The 24,013-nt window shown below is 32.5% G+C and overlaps 1 protein-coding gene and 1 pseudogene across 1 annotated transcript; both read left to right on the forward strand.

Moving 5' to 3' along the window:
* The first annotated feature begins 5,648 nt into the window (after window positions 1-5,648).
* On the forward strand, window positions 5,649-7,315 carry LOC145137292 (peroxidase N1-like). Its single transcript, XM_079071432.1, has 3 exons — window positions 5,649-6,091; window positions 6,336-6,498; window positions 6,613-7,315. The coding sequence occupies exons 1-3, from the start codon at window positions 5,696-5,698 to the stop codon at window positions 7,029-7,031; spliced, it is 978 nt and encodes a 325-aa protein (XP_078927558.1). The 5' UTR covers window positions 5,649-5,695; the 3' UTR covers window positions 7,032-7,315.
* Window positions 7,316-14,746: 7,431 nt separating this feature from the next.
* LOC145140401 (uncharacterized) lies at window positions 14,747-23,147 on the forward strand (annotated as a pseudogene).
* The last annotated feature ends 866 nt before the right edge of the window (window positions 23,148-24,013 follow it).

The raw sequence follows: 24,013 nt of genomic DNA on the forward strand, positions 1-24,013 counted from the left end.
ACAATCGAATACTTGTTGATAAGTATCAAAGGGCTTCTTTTAAGAATGCTCCATGGGTAGGTTCAAAATTTCGTAACATGTCAACCTAAACATAAGGTGATAAAGTGTAACAAAAATTACTTGTATGACCAGTGTAGTCAGTGACAAGTCGGCTTTGAAAAATTTTAACATGACTAGGACATTCGAATGAAACTCACATGGAAATCATATTCATAAAAAAAATTTGTATACTGGATCTTGTTGGGTAACAAACATCGTGGGTTTCGAATGCTTGATCAAGACCACTCATTTGAAATGAATATGATTTGGAGTTTCGAACATTGGTACAGAAACAAAAGTTTCGTATATATCTGGAACAATGTTCCCCGTCAATTCCTTAATTTGTAAGATTTTTGGGTTTCACTTCCATCACGGACTCATGACGTCAGATCATAAACACAGAGTTTTTATATATCTAAGTCTCGATGGGTTTGATCAGAGACCTCTCGGATATACGTCTTTGTGTGTGATCGTGTAAGAATGTTTTGGATGAAAAAGATTGGTGTAAGACACGAAAAGTACCTCTGTTATGTTTTGGACCAAACAGGAAACTCTTAACTCATTATGAGAAGAGTAAGGTAGCTCAGAGACTAATGTGAATATAAGCCTGATTGGGAAGAAATTTTCGTACGAAACATTTCATTAAGGCTTTCGTACACACACATTGAGTCATGGAGGCTTTGGACGACATGCAGCAGCATGCTTCTAGGGACAACCTAACTAATTCGAATAATGAAAAACATATTAATTCATACGAAAAATTTTACCTGACCCTAAAACTGCCTGCATTGTCCCCTCTGAATCATCATCATAATCTGCAACAATTTGGTTTTTCGAAAATTTAAGGACAAAACAAAAGAAAATCTTTTTGAATTTTTTTTTTTTTTTTTAATTTTTCGAAAATTTAAAGACAAAACAAAAGAAAATCTTTTTTTTTTTTATTTTTTTTATTTTAAACAGACGAATATTTGGTATTCCTTGAAAAGTGACAAATGTACGAATTCGAAGCGTTCGAAGCGTTGACTATGAACAGTAACCATTAACTCAACGCTGAGAATAAGTGACAATCATGCGAATTCGAAGCGTTCGAAGCGTTGACTATGAATATTACCATTAACTCAACGCTGAAAATAAGTGACAATCATGCGAATTCGAAGCGGTCGAAGCGTTGACCATGAACAGTAACCTCTGAATGCTGAATGACTTTGTGTTATCTTTTATTCAGCGCCTCTGATTCATTCTTTTTCGCCTATCATTCTTCTTTTTCGCATGGAACAGAATTGCCATCGATCATTCCAAGACCTTCTATTATTCGCATTAGAGATTTTTCATCCAAAGCTTTCGTGAATATATCAGCTAACTGATCAGTTGTTTTTATGAAATGTACTTCAATGTTTCCATCCTCCACATGATCTTTAATGAAATGATAACGAAGAGCTATGTGTTTAGTCTTTGAATGCTGCACAGGATTATGACAAATTCTTATTGCACTTTGAGAATCACAATATAATGGAATCTTTTTCATATTAATTGCATAATCACGCAATTGACTTTGGATCCATATTATTTGCGAAGTGCAAGCAGCAGCAGCCACATATTCTGCTTCAGCTGTGGATTAGCACCATTGCAATAATGACAATCAATCCCACCATCTCCCTTTAGCTTCTTCTCAGACTTTCCCTCAACAGACTTCGAATCTTTCATCTCATCTTTCTTTTTCTCTTCCCCAGCACTTTTACTCAGAAAGTTCCCTTTTGTCTCAGACGACTTTGCCTTCGGATTGAAAGGCTTTTTGAAGAACTTTTTCACACGATTGTTTGAATAAAAGGCAACTGCCTCATCATCTGAGTTCATGATGAACCCTTCATCTTCATCCGAAGCATCTTTCTCAGCATCTTTTTCAGAGATCTTCGAAACCAAAGCTAGTGGACCTCCCAACATAGCCTTCGATTCTTCAGCTATTTCGTTCACTTCGCTTTCATGAGTCTTAAGTTGGTTATACAAGTCATTCAATGTTGACGTATCAAAGCTCTGTTGATTCTTCACCATCATGCTTACACTACGCCATTCCTTTCGAAGTCCCATAACAAATATCAGATTGAATTCCATGGCTGATCTAGTGATACCATATCGATTGCATCGATATATCAATTCATTAAGACGATCGTAATAAACTTCAATTGTTTCACCATCTTTCTGTCTGAAATCCTTCAGCTCTACTAAACATTGCTTCACAGAATTAACTTTCGTCTTCTCACTTCCCTGAAATTTTTCCTTGAGATTGTTCCAGATTTCCTTTGCAGTTGTACAACTCCTCACGTAGTTGTAAACAACTGGAGGCAAAGCTCCTCTTAGCTCTCTTACACACCTTTTCTCCAGCTTTTTCAGACGATCAGATTGATTTTCAACTTCAGAGTTTCCAGAGGAAGAACCAATTGGTTGAACATTCGATGGTGGATTGAGATTGCCAGAAATGCAATTCCACAGTTCTTCATCCAATCCATTGAGATAATCCTGCATACGATCAACCCACTGATCGTAATACTCTGGGATGAGCATAGGAATTTTGGTGGATGATCCTAGAAGATGAGAAAATGAAGTCATGGAATTCAGATTGAATGACGCCATTGTTGTACGGAATAGATCCTTGAGAATTTTTGAAGAAACTTTGAGAATTTGACAACAAACTGTATGATTCAAATCACAATCACTCTTAGAATACTCGATTCAATGAATTAAGTGCAGAATCGAATCACATACTTAGATCTAAACAATTTTTCACTTTCAAAAAGTGCGGAAACTTTTGAATCAAAAAGTTGACTCAAAAACCTTTTGAACAAAGTGAAAATCAGATCAGAGATATGATTCCTGCTCTGATACCAATTGATGAGACAATGAATCAAGTATTGAACGAATTAGAGAGTAAATTCAAAGTAGAATTGAAAGATTTGAACACCGATTTAAATATGATCTGTTTGGCTCTATTACGCTTTAGCAAATTTTACAGAGTACAATGAATATTCTGTAAAGACTTCGTTACTAAGACACTAGTAACCACTCCTATTTATAGAAGAGAAAATCGTACAAAAAATATACTAAGGACTAAACATGAAGCTTCGAATATTATGCCCTAGTAAAATACATTATATAAATGTTCGAAGACCCTAAATACAAACTTCGACTATTACAACATTTCGACCCTAACACAGATGACATATCATCCAGATAAAAATTTAATAATATTTTTTTTCAAAAATCGATCCCGACAAAATTTGTGGAGACGACATGTCGTCGGTACAAGTAGCTTCTATCCTGACAACTTTTTCGACTTTTACCAATGACATGTCGTCGGTATGGGCCTTCCTGACGTAAAAAAAGTGTCGCTATAGGGTGTTATCACTACAAGAAATGTTGGCATTAGCGGCGACACTTTTAGCGGCGACGATTGGTATTAGCGGCGACATGTAATTGACGCGTTACATGTCGCCGCTAATACCATGCGTCGCCGCTAATGGTCTCATAATGGCGATCGGCGTGAAACGAGCCCCATCCGTCCGATTTGTGTTCGATCCTAGGGTTGCGACGGAACGAAAAAAAGGCTCTGTTTTTTCCCTCCAGGGTTACATGTAAGTATTAGCGGCGGCGTGTTTTTAGCAGCGACAGTGAAATGTTAGCGGCGGCAGGTCAATAGCGGCGACAGTGAAGTATTAGCGGCGACAAAAAGGGCATTAGCGACGAAGCATTAACGGCGACAATCCCTATCTTTTGCGGCGACATACGTCGCTGCTAATGCCCGTATTTCTTGTAGTGTATCCTTGTAGTTTTGGAGTTCGTATACTAGAGTAAGATTTTTTTTACTAGAGTTCAATTTTTTCACTAGAGTGGTTTGGAGTTCGATTTTCACTTTGGAATGGTTTGGAGTACGATTTTCAATTTGATGTCACTAGAATTTTTTGACTTATACCAAAGACTTTTTACTGACGACATGTCGTCGGTACAGGACTTCCCGACGACATGTCGTCAAGATAGGTTAAAAAATGTTATAGGGTGTTATCCTGGTAGTGTTGGAGTTCAATATTTTTAGTAGAGTAAGATTTTTTTATTAAAGTCTGATTTTTTCACTATACTGGTTTGAAGTGTAATCTTAGGGTAAGGGATCATGATTGTGAATTGTGATTGCAATAACTCGGAATTTTGGAGACAACCAGTTTCAAGTGTAAGCAACAAGGTTTGGTTTCAGAACTTTGGCATCCATATTATCAAGAAGATCAACAATGTTTTTGATACGATTGCAGTACTAAGTAGAAGCGCCAATAGTGATATTTCTGAGTTCGTTGTAGTTGAATTACCTTATTTGCTTTGTTTGAAAAATCTTTTCAAGATTCTCCGAAACATCATATGTAATTGTTTGTTTTTGGAAGATCAGATGTGTAAGAGTGATTTCAAGAGTGCCATACATCCATGACTTAACGATTGCATCTATTGAGTTTATATTCGGGAATCTTTCCTATGGGATATTCAAGATGATCACTCACATCATATGCAATACAATGGATTTCAAAAAGTTCACGCCAAATGTCGTAGTTCATACGATCCAAATTGAGTACCAAAGGGACGACATGTTTGATATTGATTGTAGAGGAAGGTTTATCGGAAATAGTAGAAGACGGTCCAGCAGAAGGCGATCCAGTAAAGGAAGAAAGATCAATGAAAGGCGACGGACAAGAAGAATCCGAGAAGACAACCAACTAACCGAGGCAACCTCTAGGTTTAGAAGAGAGGTTTAGAAGAGGAGAAACATTTGGAGGGTTTGTTAGTACCATGTAATCTTGGTATATTCCCATAAAATCATCTTTCATTGATAGAATATACTATATACATGTTTACATGATAAAGGGACAAATACAATGGAAGGAAATATAATACAAATACATGATTTATAATAATTCACTAACATGGAGTTCGATTTTCAATCCAGAATGGTTTCGAGTATGATTTTCTTCACTGAATATGATTTAGGTATGCTTAATTTTTTTACTGCTATGGAGCTAGAGAGGTAAAGAGGGTTGGTGGATGTTTAAAGATAAAAGGGGATGGGTTGAGGAATGTAGGTTTTTATGTTGTTAAGGACGAAACCAGCAACAAAAAATACCACATAGACTATCCAAGCAAAAAGGAAAATACACATTAACTTAATCCATATGAACGATACATGTAATTTACTGTGGATCAAATGTGGTTAAAATAATTATTTTCATATTGGTGGAAATAAAAATGATTATAAAAATTACACCTGATTTTAATCCTATCCAGATCGGATTTCTTACAGAGTTATAAACCGCTTTTGGATGAAAACTTTTCTTGGGAAACATATGATATTCTGAATATATACTTGTAAGTTATATATATCAACAACTATATAAAGAAGTAGCGGATAAAAACCACATTTTCGTACTAAACTAGAATTATAGGATGTGGATCACTATAATATATGAGAAAGTTTGGATCTTTGCATCCCCTCCTTTGCTGTGCATGTATAGTGGCCGGCGTTATTTAATTTTTTGCAACCCCACATGTGCTTAGCTCCCACTCCAATCAGTATAAAAGACGTGATCCCACCCTTCACTTAAACCACTACCCACAAATCTTTGTAGCGATGGAGGCCGTGTATTCTAATAACAAAACGCCCATCTTGTTTCTAATCATTTTAGCCACCTCGGCACTAGGCCAAGGTACAAGAGTTGGGTTCTACCGGACCACATGCCCAAAGGCAGAAATCATCGTGCAGTCTGTGGTCCAGTCTTTCGTCAACTCCAACCCCACAATTGCACCTGGTTTATTAAGAATGTTCTTCCATGATTGCTTTGTCCGTGGTTGTGATGCATCTATCCTGTTAGACGGTTCTTATGCTGAAAAAACTGCACCTCCTAATTCCCGATTGAGAGGCTTTGAAGTCATCGATGCAGCAAAGTCCCAACTCGAAACCATCTGTCCTGGGGTGGTCTCCTGTGCTGACATTCTTGCCCTTGCTGCTCGTGATTCTGTGGTGCAAGTAACTAATTCCTACCTTTGATGCTTATTTTATTTCAAGCACTGTGGAGGTGACAAAACATCTATTTTAGATAAGTTGATGAATTCTTACACATCCATCCATCAGCTCTCTTTAGTAGAAAACCTACACGTACAACGTTTGTTAAACTGTGAATGAACCTTTAAGGATGCAGCCATGGAACAATCAGCTGTATCTACCTGGCTTAAAACATGTAATTATTCCATTTTTTTTTAATATTTTACAGAATGGGGGCTTCTGGTGGGAAGTGCGTACAGGTCGCAGAGATGGATTAGTTTCACTGAAATCTGATGCTACAAATTTGCCCGGTAGAAAGGACTCCATTGAAGTTCAAATTAGAAAGTTCGCTGAAAACGGACTTAACATTCAAGATCTAGTAACCCTTACTGGTAAGTTTAGTACAAAGAATACTACAACAGTATATGGTCATAGCATAAAAAATGGAACTGACCTACTAATTAAAATATCCATGGATGTGTTTATGGGTTTCCATGATCACCCAGGAGGGCATACGATTGGAACAGCAGCCTGTGCATTATTCTGTTCCAGGTTATACAAATTCAATAACACCAATGGACCCGATCCAGCTATCAACCAAACGTTCCTTCCCCATCTTAGAAGTCTGTGTCCACAGGGTGGCGATGGTGCAAAGCGCGTCGACCTAGATACAGGCAGTGTATACAAATTCGACATTTCATACTATGAAAACCTAAAGAACGGGCGGGGAATACTTCAATCAGATTCACAGCTATGGAGTGACCCACGAGCGCAAAGGTTTGTGGAATGGTTTCTTGGAGGGGGTAGACAGCAACAATCAAAATTCAGTGTCGAGTTCGGGAAATCAATGGTGAGGTTGGGTGATGTTGGGGTGAAGACTGGGGATAACGGAGAGATTCGTAGGGTTTGTTACGCAATTAATTGATCATTGATGGACGCGCCGATTAAATCAACATGTGTTGTATAGACATGTCATATGTTCATTTTAGTATTTCATTGAATTACGAGAACTTCTTTCGTAGGGTTGGATTTCATTGCACGTGAACACGCTATATATAGCATGGATATACGATAATAACCTTTTGTGCTTTTATGAATAAGAGTTGGACCTCCTCCATCAAGATACTCGATGGGGCTAGCTATTTGACTATTGGTAATTAAGCAATTGTAATAGATGGAAAAAGTAATACTGGAATTCTGTTTCAGCTATCCACGAGATTAATGACCATATTATGGGGTCATATATACTCATCTGACCCTCATTTCATCCCTTATACAAAGAAACCACTATCTTGGCTATTACAGGCTCGGAAATTGCCAGATTGCTTTTCATATATTAAGCTTATTAATGAGGAAGAACAAGATTGTAAAAGTACGCCAACAATGTTCTCATATAATTAAAAAGTATATATGTTTACATTATCTCACTAGTACAGAAAACATTTGTTCATGCGGTTAAAATGTTTAACTGGTGCGGCGCACCAAAAAATATCGCATCAAAAAATACCTTTATTTAATGGAGCGGTTATAAAACCGCACCAAAAAATAGTCAAAACCGCATCAACAAATAATCTAAGAACTATACAAACCGCATTAGAAAACGATGAAAACCGCACGAATAAACAATTCTTACAAATCGCACCAAATAAGAAAACCGCTCCAAAAAAAAGAAACATCGCACCAAATACTCCCCACTTATTACTCTTCCATATATTCCAGAAACTACCAATTCCACTTCTCTTAGGTTTGGAAATTTAACAACGATTTGTGATTAGTCAAAACCTCTGTTGCTTCAAATAAATAACACGACCTTATATAATTCATTTCCAGATATTGCAATTGTAGGAATGTTAATCTTTTTAATATCATCGTTTTGTTCTACATTTAATTTGATCAAATTATGAAGAGACCAAGGTGTGCCTCTGAAATAGCAGGTCACGAGCTTATACTGTCTAAACTTGAGAACGGGGGCTGCAATAAGCCAAAAAAGAAAAAAGAAAAAGAATGCAAGGCACATGTTAGATAGAGGTAACCACCCTTAAACCACCACCTGGCTGAGAACAAACACCTACCGGAAACCGCCTTTGAACCACCATCATCACCGCCGCCTGTTTGCTGCCGTGAACGCAACAATCACAAAGCCACACCACTTTTTCCGAGAGCAACTCTACATCGACCATCTTCACAGCCGAGCTAACAAAACAATAAACCACCACCGGTGGACACCATTGCCATCTGCCCTGCTTTAGCTGTATATACCACCATTACAGCTACAAAGAACACCCTACAGCCCCAGTTGACCCCATCACCATCTTCACGAGTTTGCTTCACCTCCGGTTAACCATCTTGCCACCTCAAACCACCCTTATACCACCTTCCATCTCCACCACTAACCACCGAGAACACCGGCCACAGAGCCATGCCTTTACCGAGAACCGTCCCATCTCCTACATATTTCCGATCCACCACCCTTATTCCACCTAGCTTAAACAACCCGACGCCACCAAACTTGTATCAAAACAACACAAGAATGAAGAAAAAAGAAATTGGTTCTCCGGTTTGTGTTATCTTCAAATGGGAAAGGGAGAAAATACACAAACAATATAGGGCATAAATATTTTATTGATGTGGTTCCCATTAATTGATGCGATTAACCAAAAGATGGGAGGGAAACCAAAAATTAGAATGAAATTTTTAGTGAGAAGAATAAATAAATGCTGCTGTTTCCAAAGTTTTATTGATGCGGTTTCCATTTTTTATAAATGAGTTTAATAGTGCGGTTTTGAACTAACGCATCAAATAATGCGTTTTTAATGTGGATATAAGAAAAACGCACCAACAAATGCATTAAATGGTGTGGTTCCTAAGTTTATTAATGCGAAAGTGTTTTAATGGTGCGGTTTTAGATTTCCACCGCACCAAAAAAAAACTCGATCGCACTATTAGATACGTTTTGTACTAGTGTCTCCGGTACACAAGTACTCGCTTGAACCGGAACAGAAGAGTAAAAGAACGTAGAAGAGGCAGTACCTACGTAGCAATGGGTCACAAAGCCTTTCTCAGGGCAGAACACAGGTATTCAGATGAGACACTGTTGACGACCGTTGATATATATATATATATATATATATATATATATATATATATATATATAGGGTTAGGTTCATGTGAGACGGCCTAATTTTGTGAGACCGTGAGACACAATCCTAACCACTCATTTAGTAAATAAAACAAAAACATTTTTAAAATGCAAAATAATTGAAAATTTTCGAAATTTTTTTTTCCAATATTATTTTCGAAATATATATTTTCCAAAAAAAATACCAAAAAAAAAATACATTTTTTACATATTCTAGTAGAATAGAATATTCTACATATCTGTCAAATCTAATAGAATATTCTAACATTCTAAAAATCACATTAGAATATGTACAGTGTAATATTCTATTAGAATATTTCGCGTATTTAAAAAAAACGGTAATTTTTTTTTTATTTTTTTTTTAATTTATTTTAATTTTTTTTAGGTAAATAAAGTTCCGAAAATAATAATTAAAAAACGAATTTTTGGATTTTTTTTCTTTTATTTTGCATTTTAAAATTATTTTTAGATTTGGTTTCACGGTTTCACAAAATTAGCATTGTCTCAAATGAAGCTAAACCTATATATATATATATATATATATATATATATATATATATATATATATATATATATATATATATATATATATATATATATATATATATATATATATATATGTGTGTGTGTGTGTGTGTGTGTGTGTGTTATATTCATCGAATCAGTGTTTTAACGTTTTTAGTTCGAAATTAGTTAGGTTTAAAATATTGTTCATCAAAAAAGTAAAAATCGCCAATTTGGAAAACTTATTTTGATCATTAAATGTCGTATATTGCATTGTGAATGCATTTATGAAGTATAAATCGAAAGTTTTGAGTTTGAAAGGAGTTAGGTTTAATATATTGTTCATGAAACGCTGATTCTTCCCTTGTAGCTGTATTCATGTAGTCTAAATCAATATTATTGATTATGAAGCTAAAATCGCGATTTATTCTTGCAGAAAAACCTAAAACATTCAAAAAACATGTGATTATTATTTGTTTATAATCATACTATTTCAATCACAATAGTTCCTTCAGCCTTCAACATGTACACCATCTCCATTTTTGTTGTCGTTGCATGTGCAGCAATTCGAAAGTAGAAAGTCGTGGTTAATTTAATTGGTTATCGCCTTTAAAAGATTCACTTTTGTCCTCCAAAAGCTCCCCTCATTGAGCTAACAACCATTTTCTTCAAGTGAGCCTATGATCATATATATGTTAGAAACTATAATACAATTCTTTAAATCATATATGATTAATATATGTTATAATCATAAATGTTTTAGTCATATATATTTAAAATACATATGATTGATATATGTTATAATCTTAAATCTTATGAATATTTACATTTTATGTTATAGTTTTTTAAATTATATATTATTAATATCTGTTGTAATACTAATTGTTTATGTTGTTAATGACCGGTTCTATTGTTTGATAATGTCTTTTACAAGCGATAATGTGAATTTCTTTATAAATGAAGATCAAATTAGTATTGAAGATGTTAATGAAGATATTAAACACTCAACTCATCAAATCCAAAACTACATGGATGACACTAGTACAAAAATGATCTACGGTCACACTTTCCGAAAAACGGCATGTGACACTTTTTATTAAAAGTGTGGCCAAAGGTCATTAAAAAAATTTAGAGACTGTTTTTGGATACATTTAAATTAGTTTGTGTGGTCATTATATAGATAATCAAAACTTTAACCACACTTAATTATACCAAATGTGACAAATATTAGTAACACTCGACCACTGAGGCCATAGGTCATAATCAGCCACAGGTATCGATTAAGATTGTCATATTTTTTAGTGAGAGACAGTATATATAAATGTATCGTGATATAAGTTAGTTCTATGTGTGTTTATAACCTGGTGTCTTTTTAGCCACATAACAGACAAAGTAGCTAAAAGGTGATACATATGGTCACACTAAATATTTGTGTGTCCATAGGGCGGTTCTGTATTAGTTGTACTTCGTGAACGCAAGAAAATAAAACAAGTTAGTATTGGTTACTTATGGTCATGTACCTTTTATTATGTGTGTCAAAATATTATGAATTGGCTTTAAGAAGAAACAAATATTGTGTGTGTAGGTAGCATTTAGTTACGATTACAGCTATTATATGTGTCTATATGTAAATATAGACACATATGTAATGTTTATTCTGGTTGTACTATTGTATTTGGAAGACTCTTAAATTTGACCATATTTATCTTTGATATCATTTGGCAGAATAAAAAATGAACAAAAAGTTCAATCATGGCATTTTACAAAAGTACATTGCTTTTTTTGCAATTAAAGGGTTGTATAAATTAATGAAAAAAATTGAATGGCAGTTTAGTAAAGTTAGAAACAATTTCTGGAAAAATAAAAAAATACTAAAAATAATAAAAACAAAAAGAAATAACAATATAGTTGTATTTAATAAGAGCTATAAGAAAGGACCAAATTGCCCTTTTTGTCATCTATTCTTTTAATTACACCAGATCAGACACCATTAAAAATGAAAAGAATACAACTTCTTTTAACAGAATAGTATGATAAATAAATGAAAAGAATACAACTTTGTCTAACATTGCATAACGAAAGTACATTACTATAACATGCAGTTTATGTTATAACATGTCATCCACCATTACAGTAAAAAACTGAAAAAAAAATAACTTTGATTTATAACAATATTACACCAGAATAGTTTGATGGTATAATATGGTAAAAAAATATTAAGGAAAGTACATCGTCATTTTTTGTCATTTTCTTATTCTCCACGTAACGCTAGGATCAAGGTTTGGCCTTTCCCTTCTACAGACAAAAATAAAGATAATTAAATGTTAAAAGAAGGAAAAATATTATCGCTACAAATGTAATTCATGACATTAAGAAACACATACCGTACGTATAAGAATACCATGACAATCAGTACGAAAATAATCATTTTCCTTCTGCAACTCAACTGTGTCTACACGTGGCAATATATTATCATTATGAGGAACTACATTACTAAATTTTTCATCTACATCTTCATATGTATCTCTGTAATTTTTGGGATGTGTATTGAACACAATAGACATTTTTTGATCGAGCGGGTCTGTCACATAAAATATTTGTTGTGCTTGTGAGGCCAATATGAAGGGATCACATTTGTGGCCTAAAACAATCCAAGGGTAAAATGGTCAAGATATATGAACACACTCGCAACAGCAATCTCAACATCAAACAACAACCAGAAGCATACTAACCAGAAATATGAAGTTTATATGAAATTTGCAATTCTCAAGGCACCAACAAAGCAACACACAATGAACTCCATGTAGGGGTAAAATGGTCCAGGTATAGAAAAACACTCACATCAATGACACTAACATTGTAAAAAATAAGGCGAGACAGTGTAATCTGCTTGAAGTTGCTATAAATGTGTAGGAAATTTAGTATTCATCATAAATCTAAAATTAAGAATGAGACAGTGTAAATGTTTAAGAATAAGAAATCTGAATGCATCAGAAATCAGAATAATGGAATGACGACATCAGATTTGAAAAAAAATGAAATTTAACAGTATAAGAAATCAAAATTGTATTAAATTGTAAAAGAACGGAATTTGCATCAAAGTAAGAAATAGAATTTAAAAATCAAGAAGCTTTAAACTTAGACAGATTAAGAAACCATGTGGGCGGTTCAATGATTTGTGTCTTTCAATTATCAAATTCTCAAACTTTAGACTTTCATAAATCAAAGGTGATTTCAAAAACAAGAATCAACTGAGAAATAAAAATGCATCTTTGAAATTTCAGATTCGTCTAGTACGATATCTAATTTCTGAAATAAGAATCGGTGATGTAATCAGTGCAATGGTTAAGGGGTCGATTAGAGGGGAAGTAAAGAAATCGTGGTAATGTGTGATAATGGGATTCAAAAGTTAAAAAAATAATAATAGAATAATAAGAATTAAGAAATCATGAATTTTCATGTAATGAACACAAAAGATGAAACAAATTTCAGACCTCAATCTTTTTCATTCCCTGTAATATCGTAAAAGAGAGTGACTTTCGGTCTTCTTCCTCATCAGTCTTCCTTCTTCGTCGTATGTACGTTTTTGTTGATCTTTGTCTTTCTAAGTCTATCATAGCGAGGCATAGTGGGTGGTGGAGCTGCAACTGACAAATAGGGGTGGTGGAGCGGTGCCAACGATTTAAAAGGGGTTTATGGGTTTCAAAAGGATTTCACGGTGTTAGGTTCTCTCGTAATTAGAAGATATGACAATAGAGTTGAAGCCATACAACAATACCATCGGTAAGCTCATGATCGAACATAGGGTGATGGAGTAGCGGTGGTGGACAAGGGACCTAAAGGGTGGGAGAACAAGAAAGGGTTCCTAATACCCTTTTTCTTTCAATTAGAGCTTCGATCCTTGGAAATAAAAAGAAGAGGAAAAGAAGAAACAACGGGAAAGATTATGTGTGGGGAGGGAATTGAAATTTCAATTTAAGGTAGACGAGGGAGAACGGTGTCGACAACAGGGGAAAAGGGGGTATCTGTAAAAAAATGGTCAAAATGAGTCGGTCAAAATGAGTGAAACTCGGTTAAAATAGGTCAAAATTGGAAAAATTCGGTCGATCAAAATCGAAAAAAATTGTAATAAATTTGTAACTTCAAATTTATAATTCTATTGGTAATATAATACTAAATCATTAGTTATGAAGTATATTATAAATAGTCCATTGTTTGGTAAAAATTTGTACTTCCAACCCTAAAAAATAATGATTGAGCACTAAGTATAGGTTGTTATTTTCGTTCCTTATACAACAAAATGTGTTTTCACTACGAGAGATAGGAATGTTGGTGGCCTTTTTTTTGGGGGGGGAGGGGGGTTGGGAACAATAACGAATAAGCTACTTTCTAGGGGATCAATAAAATGAAAATGAGAATTAATATGAGAAAGATTGGGAGGAACAAAGTTGAAGGACCAGAAAAACTCCATATTAGTGTTAGTTGGCCAACAAATATACTCAACATTATCTTTGAGACCGCCAGGATACTTCGGGCTTATGCCATATGGTTTATGGATTATGAATTATGACTTATGGTTTATGTTATAAGGCTTATAGGTTATGGCTTGTGACTTATCATTTATTTTATGTTATAAGGCTTATATGTTATGGCTTGTGACTTATCATTTATTTCTTAATACATAAGGCTTATGGCTTAAGAGTTAGGGTTTAGGGCATACGACTTATAACTTGTGATTTAGGTTAGCCTAGGGCAGACCTAATGGCTAAAGAGTTATGACTGATGACTTATGAGTTATGAATTAAGGCTTAAGGTATTAAAGCTTAGGTATTATGGCTTATGCCTTAGGTATTAGGGTTTATGGATTATAGCTTAGGGATTAAGGCTTATGACTTATAGCTTAATTAGGGCTTATGGCTTGGATATTAGGGCTTATAAATTAAGGATTAAAGTCTTATGACATAATGATTATGATTGGATCATATGACTTAAGGCTTATGCCTTATGGCTTAGCCTTATGGTTTATGTCTTCCGACTTAAGTATAAAGGCTTGAGTCTCAAGACATAAGGCTGAAGGCATATGGCTTGTGACATAAAGCATAAGGCATACTTAGGGTTTAGCCTTATAAGCAAAGGTCCACTTCCACCTCAACTACCTCCACACCCCATACCCCACACCTACCCACCCATCTACCAAACTTTATCCCAACCCACACCCACATCCATAACCATACCACCCACCTCACCCACATCCACAACAACACTCTCACACTCACCCATCCTCACCATACATAACCTACACTGCTAATCAGACATAAAGTTATCACATACCTACCTACACCTATACTTATGTTCCTATTCCCATAAGCCCACGTCGTAGCCTACCAGCTCACCCCACCTCTAACTCACCTACAAATCCATACCACACACCCTACACATCCTATCACCAAACCAACCTCTTATAACCTTTTTTACTCATATTTGACCCTTCAAGCTTAAGTGTAGATATTTTGAGTTTATTCCAATTTTAAGTTTATACATTTTGAGTTTATTTAGCTATTTATGCATTTTAAATGTGCTATTTGTTCAGGTATATTTAAAATTTAACCACCATTTCATCCACTTACTCCACGTGAACACACATACTCCTACCCACCTCACCCATATACCACCCAACTTAAAATGCACACCCCCCGAACATGGGATAAAAGTCAAAATAGCTTACCAACTAATCAAAAATACTACTTTTAACATCACACAAATATTTTATAATTTTTAAAGAGCACAGTCAAATTCTAAGATATCATATTTCACACATTTTTTAGCTGATAAATTACATTAATCTTATACATGTTATAAGTTTATAAATTATTAAAAACGTAAATCATTTAATTTTGACATAAAACATAAAACATAAAACAAAAAAAACAATTATGTTTTTAGCGAGTTTTATTTTGAAAATATATATATATATATATATATATATATATATATATATATATATATATATATATATATATATATATATATATATTCAAAAAACTCAAAATTGAATGATTTGTCAAAAATTTCAAAATTAAAGATTTGACAAAAGTTTGAAAATGAATATACTCTCAATCCGGTTATATATTCAAAAAATTCAAAATTGAAGATTTGTCAAAAATTCCAAAATGAATATATTCTCAATTCGGTAAATCGCCTTACAGTTTCTTAATTCGCATTACCCCCAACATAATCTGAACCACTAGGGTTTATTTTTTCGTTGTTCTCTCATGGGGTCACCGTTGCCTCTCTGTTCCTCCACCCCGACTCCAACACATCGCCCCTCAGCCATATCGATGACATATGGTTCCTTCTGCCATCGTATTAGTGTTCCTGCAGTGCTCCTGCTCGGCGGCTGGATTGGTTACTTGTTCTGAAATTGTGTCGGTGGCATACCGCAGCGATAAGATCTCAATAACTGATTTTGGTGCTGTCAGAGATGGTAGAATGCTGAATTCAAAAGCGTTTAGGGAGGCGATTTACCAGATTGAGCATTTGAAGAGGAGAGGAAGGACGCTTCTTTACGTTCCTCCTAGTGTTTATCTAACAGAGAGCTTCAATCTTACTAGTAGAATGACTCTGTATCTAGCTAAAGGCACTGTTATCCAAGCTACACAGGTACTCAGATCCATTTTAACTTTTTGCTCTCAGTTAATTGCAAAAATCTTAGAAATCTACACACAGATTTCATACCTTAAAACAAGTTTCAGTAGCTGGAATACTTCAAATTGGAAGTCATTTCAATAATTTTTCTATACTCTGTCTTTTCATTGATTTTAATGTACAATTTTTGAAATGAGTTGTTGAATTTGTCAAGTTACGGTGTAGTTTATTGACTTTTGAACTAACAGACTTAATTTGCTACAAAACAAAAGGACAACAACAATCTCTTCATATTTGAAAAACAATTACTTAATGTTCTTTCAGTTGTAGTTTCACAGTGCATCCACAAGTCCAGAAACAATTTGTATTTATTCTGCATTGTTGTTATTTGGAGACCAGACTATTAAATATAGTTCCCAAAAACAGTTTGTACTTATTTTGCATTGTTGCTAATTGAAGTAATGTTGTGTTTTGAGAATAATAGTATAATACTTTGCCCATTATGATTAGTTAATGATTTCTTAAAGGAGCAAAAAGTTTAATTTATTAGGGACGACAAAGCATTAACATAAGCAAAACTTATTTCGGAAAACAACATGGCTAATGGTAAGTTTAGTGGGTTGGTATGTGCAAAATCAATATTGACAACTATATTGAAGACATACTTTCTTATATTTATAAAGAATTCATCTGTAAAGTTATTTATTTAGCAAATAGTATAACATAATATGATTTTAATTAACTTTATTATCCTTTTGTGATTATGTTCAGGACACAACCAACTGACCTCTTATTGCTCCATTGCCTTCTTATGGAAGAGGAAAAGAATGTACAGGTGGAAGGTACATGAGCTTCATCCATGGAGATGGTCTCCATGATGTCATTATTACTGGTATGTATAATGTATAATATATAAATTCTTGCTCTTGAAATTGCTTTATATATTTACGTATTATTTTGATGAATTGATCATCATTTTCAAGTAAGAATGGGACAATATATGGGCAAGGTGATATGTGGTGGAACATGTGGAGATAGAGAACCTTGCAGTTCACTAGACCAAATCTTGTTGAGTTCAAGGATTCTAGAAGCATCATTATTTCTAATGTCATTTTCAAGAATTCCCCTTTCTGGAACATACATCCTGTATACTGCAGGTATTATTAATATCTAAACCCATTTTTTACAAAAATAGTTACAAACTCCCATGTTAAACTTCTAACGTATACCTTTTTTTTGTTTTTTTTGTCTGTACACATTAATGTTGTTATCCGATATGTTACAATATTGGCTCCATCCGACTCTCCCAACACCAATGGAATTGATCCAGGTATGTAATATAAAACAATAAAAACTAAAATGTTGATTTATTACCATTATTCTCTTATTTACTAAATTACATTTTTGGTCCTTGAGTCTAGCTGATTTTTTTCAATTTTACTCCCCAACAATTTTCTCTTGCAGTTTTGCTCCTTCTTTGAGTTTTTTGTAATGTTTTTGGTCCCTTCTCTAAGTAAATGACTATATTGCTTGGATCAAAATTGTAAAAATCAGCTATACTTTAAACGGTGACAAAAAGCCGTAACAATAATCTTGAATTGGTAAAAAAAGATTCATTTCTACCCCATGAAACTGTAGAATTCAAAACAGTTGAGTCGGCATTTAAAAGTTTTGTTCCATGGCCAAAACACCTTGTGAAAGCCGATTTAAAGGTTTGTTTATGTTGACTTCTTTGTTCATTACACTTTTTTTCCTTCATGAACTACTCTACTAAATTTTTAATGTACTCATTTTTTGTTTCAATGTTGTTGGTATAGGTACTAAATATGATATCACCTCAAAGACCATGATCTTCAAAACTCAAAGAAACGGAAACCAACTTATATATCATTTGACACCCTTCTCAAGAAGACAGGGAGCAGTACCAACACGATGAATGCCTAGTTATGTCTAGTTTTTGGTTTATGATGTTTTTGCTTTATTTACCATATTTTAATACTTGCAATTAGTACAATTTTTTATGGTATTTTAATTACGAATTTAATGTATGGATTTGGATTTCAGTTATTAATAGCATTTAATTCTGAATTTTGATATTGTTTCATATTGTCGGGTTTTGATGACGTTAATTTATATTCTTTTAATGTGTCTACAGTACAGAAAAAGTAACAACAAAAACTGAATTATTGTGACTTTAATATAAATTTGGCTATGTTTTATAGTTTTTCAATGTCTCTAAAATTATATAATGGTGACATTATCTCATTTTTTGACATATGGCTAAACAGGTAATAATTACCATAATCTAAAGTAATTATGAGTCTACAATTATTTTAAAATCATGTTTTCTAAAGTTTTTGTGACGATAAGTTCAACAATAACAACACAAAAAAATTGATGTGGCAAATAAATACCATAATTGATTGTTGTTGAGACTAAATACTAGCAAATCGTCACTTACCTTATTAATTATGTGTGTCCATTTACCGAACATGGACATGTTCACCATAATTATGTGTCTAAAATATACCCAATAGTCTTAATACGATACCGAATAGTTCTTAATTTTAACAAAATGTGTGTCTTTATAATACTTATGATTGTATTTCACTTAATTGTGTGTCTCTATACGATAAGCTATAGTCACAAAAAATGATTATATTTTGTGACTAATTATTAGCAATTCGCCACTTATGGAATTAATTACATGTGACCATTTAGCAAACATGGTCATGCTCACCGTAATTACATGTTTACAAAAGATACATAATAGTCTTAATAAAATTTAAATTGTGTGACAATATAAAAGAAAACAACTACACTAAAACATCATGAATGTCGCAAGTTGGTGATATACAGTCACCATAGTTACTAAATAAATGTGTCTACTGACGGTGTAACGCTACAATATTGGATATTTAAGGAACAAAATTCCGTACACATTTGCCACACTGTTATAATACGACCACATGTTTTCATATCATATGGACACTACATTTTAAAGTGACCATAAGACCCATACGATGGCGTCACCTTCCGTCACACTTTCATTGAAAAAATAAAATGTCACTATACGCATATGGTCACACTTTTATGGTGTGACTGTAAGTCATTTTTCTTGTAGTGTGAAGATTTTGAACATTCAGTCATCAAATCCAAAACATTAGTGTTTCAGGTAAAAAAATTACTTATTTATTATGTTATGATTATATAAGCAAGTTATTGTTTTTTTTTAATTATTGATGTATTTTAGAAATTAATATATATATATCAATGTATGGAATGTACAATCACATGTGATTGATAATGAATTCCTTATATGATCATATGTGATTAATAAAGAACTCCTTATATAATCACACGTGATTATAAGTACTTCATTATTTTTTTAATTTAATATGTTTTGTTAATCTTATGTGATTAGTCATTAGTTTTTTTTTTTGAATAAATATTGATATTTGAATAAATATTGTTGATATTTGAATAAATATTGATATTTGAATAAATATTGATATTTAATTTAATATGTTTTGTTGATATTTGAATAAATATTGATATTTAATAAGTATGTTTAATATAGTGTTAATCATATGTGATTATCCATTTTTTGATATTTGAATAAATATTGACGTATGTTTAGTTTATCTATGTTCAGTTATTTCTTTTAATCACATGTGATTATATAAGGAATTTTATTAATAATCACATGTGATTTTACATTGCATTCATTTATGTATATTCAATTTTTTCTTTTATAATAATATATAATTAAAACATTTTTCATATTTGATCATACAGGTGAATATGCAAATTCAAAGAGTAGGACGATTCAGATTTTTATATGTTAGAGGTTATGTATGATATCAAACCAGATGTTACTGAATATTTAAACCTACTAATTAAATAAAGTTCAAAGATGTGGATGAGGGAGTTAATTTTTATAAAAGATGTGCAGAGAAGGTTGGTTTTGATGTTCGTCTTAACACATTAAGGAAAGTTGGTGATATAATAAAGCATAGGTTTTTGGTTTGTAACAGGATGGGTAAACCAAAATTGAATCCAACGGAATGTAATACAATCTACAGGGTTACAGATTGTTAAACCAAAATATTGTGAAACGTGTCAAAGAAACGTATGAGTATAGGTTTAAATTTTGATAAGTTTCAAGAAAATAACAACCACGAGCTTGAAGAAACATTTCACTTGAAAAGTACAAGGACTCTTTCATACTCTGACAAGGAGTTCATTGTATGGGCTTCTACTACAAAAATGGGTGCTACAAAAGCATACAAACTCAAATCAACTTTGAAATGCATTTTTCAGTGTGTAAGGGGCAAGGATGTAGATTACAGAAATTTTAAGAGGGATATGGGCTCTATTATTGGCTTCAGAGATGCTCAACTTATTGTTAACAAGATGGCTGATCGGAAACACAACTATCCGAATTATTCGTTTTTTTATAGATGTGATGAGAATAATGTCTTAAATGCAATGTTTTAGGTCGATGAAACAGACAAAGCATACTACAGTGAATTCGGAGATGTTATGTCGTTTGATGCAACCGTTCGTACAAATAAGTAAGTTTTTCTTCTGTATTTATGTTTCTAATCATATGTGATTTATCATTTCTGAATAAGTATACTGATGTGATTATTATTTTAATCATATGTGATTGATAAATGTTGAACATGTATGGTATTTTGATTATGATTATAATCATATATCATATATGGACTATAATCGTATGAGATTGATGATTGATTAATGCTTAAAAAGTATTCTGATGTAGTTATTTTTCTAATCACATGTGATTTCTCAATTGTCAACAAGTATACTGATGTGATGATGATTGTAAACATATGTGATTGAATGAATGCTCATAAAGTATTTGTAATGTGATTTTGATTATGATCATATGTGATTGATCATCTCATCAAGCATTCTTATATAATTTATTTATACGTTCTAAATATGGTTAATCGTATTTTCATTATGTCTTGTACATGAAATAGGTACACATTGGGTTTTATTCTATTCACTGTCATTGATCATCATAAATCATATGTTACTGTTGGAGCTGGGTTGTTAAGCATGGAGGATGTGGATTTGTATAAATGGCTTCTTGAACAGTTTCTGAAGGTTCATCAAATAAACAACCACTACTTGTTTTAACTGATCAAGATCCAACAATAAAGCAAGCAGTTGATTCTGTTTTTTCTCAATCAAAGCATAGATTGTACATGTGGCATATCATGAAGAAATTGCCAAAAAAGGTACAATTTTTTTGAAATCACATGTGAATTTACATAGTATATATTTTTATAAACATAATCACTTGTGATATATCACATGTGATTTTTTAATCTGAATAAGATTTTTGGAAATCACATATTATTTTTATATTGTGAACAGATTTAATCATATGTGATTTTCTTTTTGTAATCAAATATCTATTTTAGCATATATGATTTTCCTATTTGAACAGATTTGAATCATATGTGATTTGTTTTCTAATGTGAATAGATTTAAATCACATGTGATTTTGTTTCAATATTGTAATCATATGTGATTGTCAAAATCATATGTTAATTCTAGCCCAAATGATTATGAATAATCACAAATGATTATTCCAAATCATGTGTGATTACATTTATAATCACATATGATTAAAGCATTTAAAGTTATGTCATGTGAGTTTTACCTATATTTTTGAATATTAATTTATAAACTGTGAATCACATGTGATTATTACAGCTATATGTGGAATTTCTTAAAAGCATGAATTTCAAAAAAATGTTCAATAAACTTGTTTGGGACATTTATATCGAGCGTCATATTTTCGAGAAGAGTTGGGAACTGTTGATGAAGGAATTAATCGAAGATGAGAGATGGTTTAAAGATATTTTTGAAAATAAGGAAACATGGGTACGTGCATATTTCAATGATTTTCCAAGGTGTGGGTTGATGAAGACAACATCAAGGTCTGAGAGTATCACTTCAATTTTCAATGTATATTCAGAAACCGAAAATTTATTTCTCAATTTCATGATGAATTATGACACTGCCATTAATAAACAACAATATACACAACGTGAACTTGATCATAAAACTAAGGGAGAAAATTATTCTTGGAGGTTACTACGTATGATAGAACAACATGCATCAAAGGTGTACACTAGACAGGTTTTTTTGAAGTTCAAAAGGATATTTATAAAGGAGGTTGGTCCTGTGACGCTAAAGATTTAGGCGAGGGAGATGGATGGGAAATTTTTAAAATTATTCACAAGAACCAAAAACACGAAGTAAAAGCAACGTATAAGGCATTTTTTTTTATTTATATCAATTATTTTTTTATTTATTATAATGTTGTGATCAATCACATGTGATTATAAAGATAATGAGTATATGTGACTATAGGTATATGTTATTATAATCATATGTGATTATTAAGATAATGAGTTTTTAGATGCATTCAGAGAAAATTTTAATTTTTTTAAATCACATGTGATTGAACTAGTGTGTATATTGTTTTTATGTGTGTAATCATATGTGATTGATATATTATGTGTATATAAAATATGTTAATCGCATGTGATTAAACCAGACTATGATTTTTGTTTGTATAATCATATGTGATTAATGTTTAATCATATGTGATTTTTCATTGTTACAGGTGGATCCAAAATATGATGAAAAAGAAGTGAGTTGCACTTGTGGACATTTTAATTGTTTTGGTATGCTTTGCAGACATGATTTTAGAGTATTGATGGACACAAATTATAATGAATATTCTTAGGCGATGGACTAAGGATGTAATATCTTTGAATTATCAGCTATCGAGAGACCGTTTTGACGAAGAGGATGAAGAATTACCAAACTGGTTGATGAAGTTTTTTTCAATGTTGAAACTGCTTTAGACATTGTGAGAAATCATAAGCAGAAGTTAGCATGTTTGGCTGAAAAAACATAACTTTTGTTGAATGAGGTGAAGAGTAATTCTTCAAGTGAAAAGTAGATTACAAACTTGGATGTCCTTGAGAAATTTTATAATGTTAATATTCCAAAAGAAGTCGAGATTTTTGTTCCATATGTTCAACATGATAAAGGATCACAAAAGAAGAGGCTTATTGGTGAAGTTGAAAAATCAGTTATGAAAGCTCAAATGAATACCACAAAATGCTCATTATGTGGTAAAAGATAACCACATAATAGGCGTACTTGTCCAAGCAGATTTAATGTTGAGAATTGATGTATAGATTTTTTATTAGTTTTCAATTTTTTAAGAATATAATGTTTATAACAGATGATAATCATATGTGATTCAATTTGTTTTTCCTCATTCAACTTTTTTTGTTTTCTGTGTATAATTATATGTGATTGTTATATGAATCTTATGAGATTTTTTTATTTTTACTAGTATAATCACATGTGATTTGTTTCAATAATTTGTTTCTATAATAGTTAAGTATAAACTGTTAATAAAAAATCTTAATCACATGTGATTTTCTATTGTGAATAAGATTTTTTGTAATCACATATTATTTTTATAATAACATATATTTTTATATTCATAATCACATGTGATTTTCTATTGTGAATAAGATTTTTTGTAATCACAT

This window comes from Lactuca virosa, chromosome 9 (assembly GCF_052849685.1).
Source record: "Lactuca virosa cultivar CGN04683 chromosome 9, Lactuca_virosa_CGN04683_v6, whole genome shotgun sequence".
In the NCBI taxonomy this organism is placed as follows: domain Eukaryota; kingdom Viridiplantae; phylum Streptophyta; class Magnoliopsida; order Asterales; family Asteraceae; genus Lactuca; species Lactuca virosa.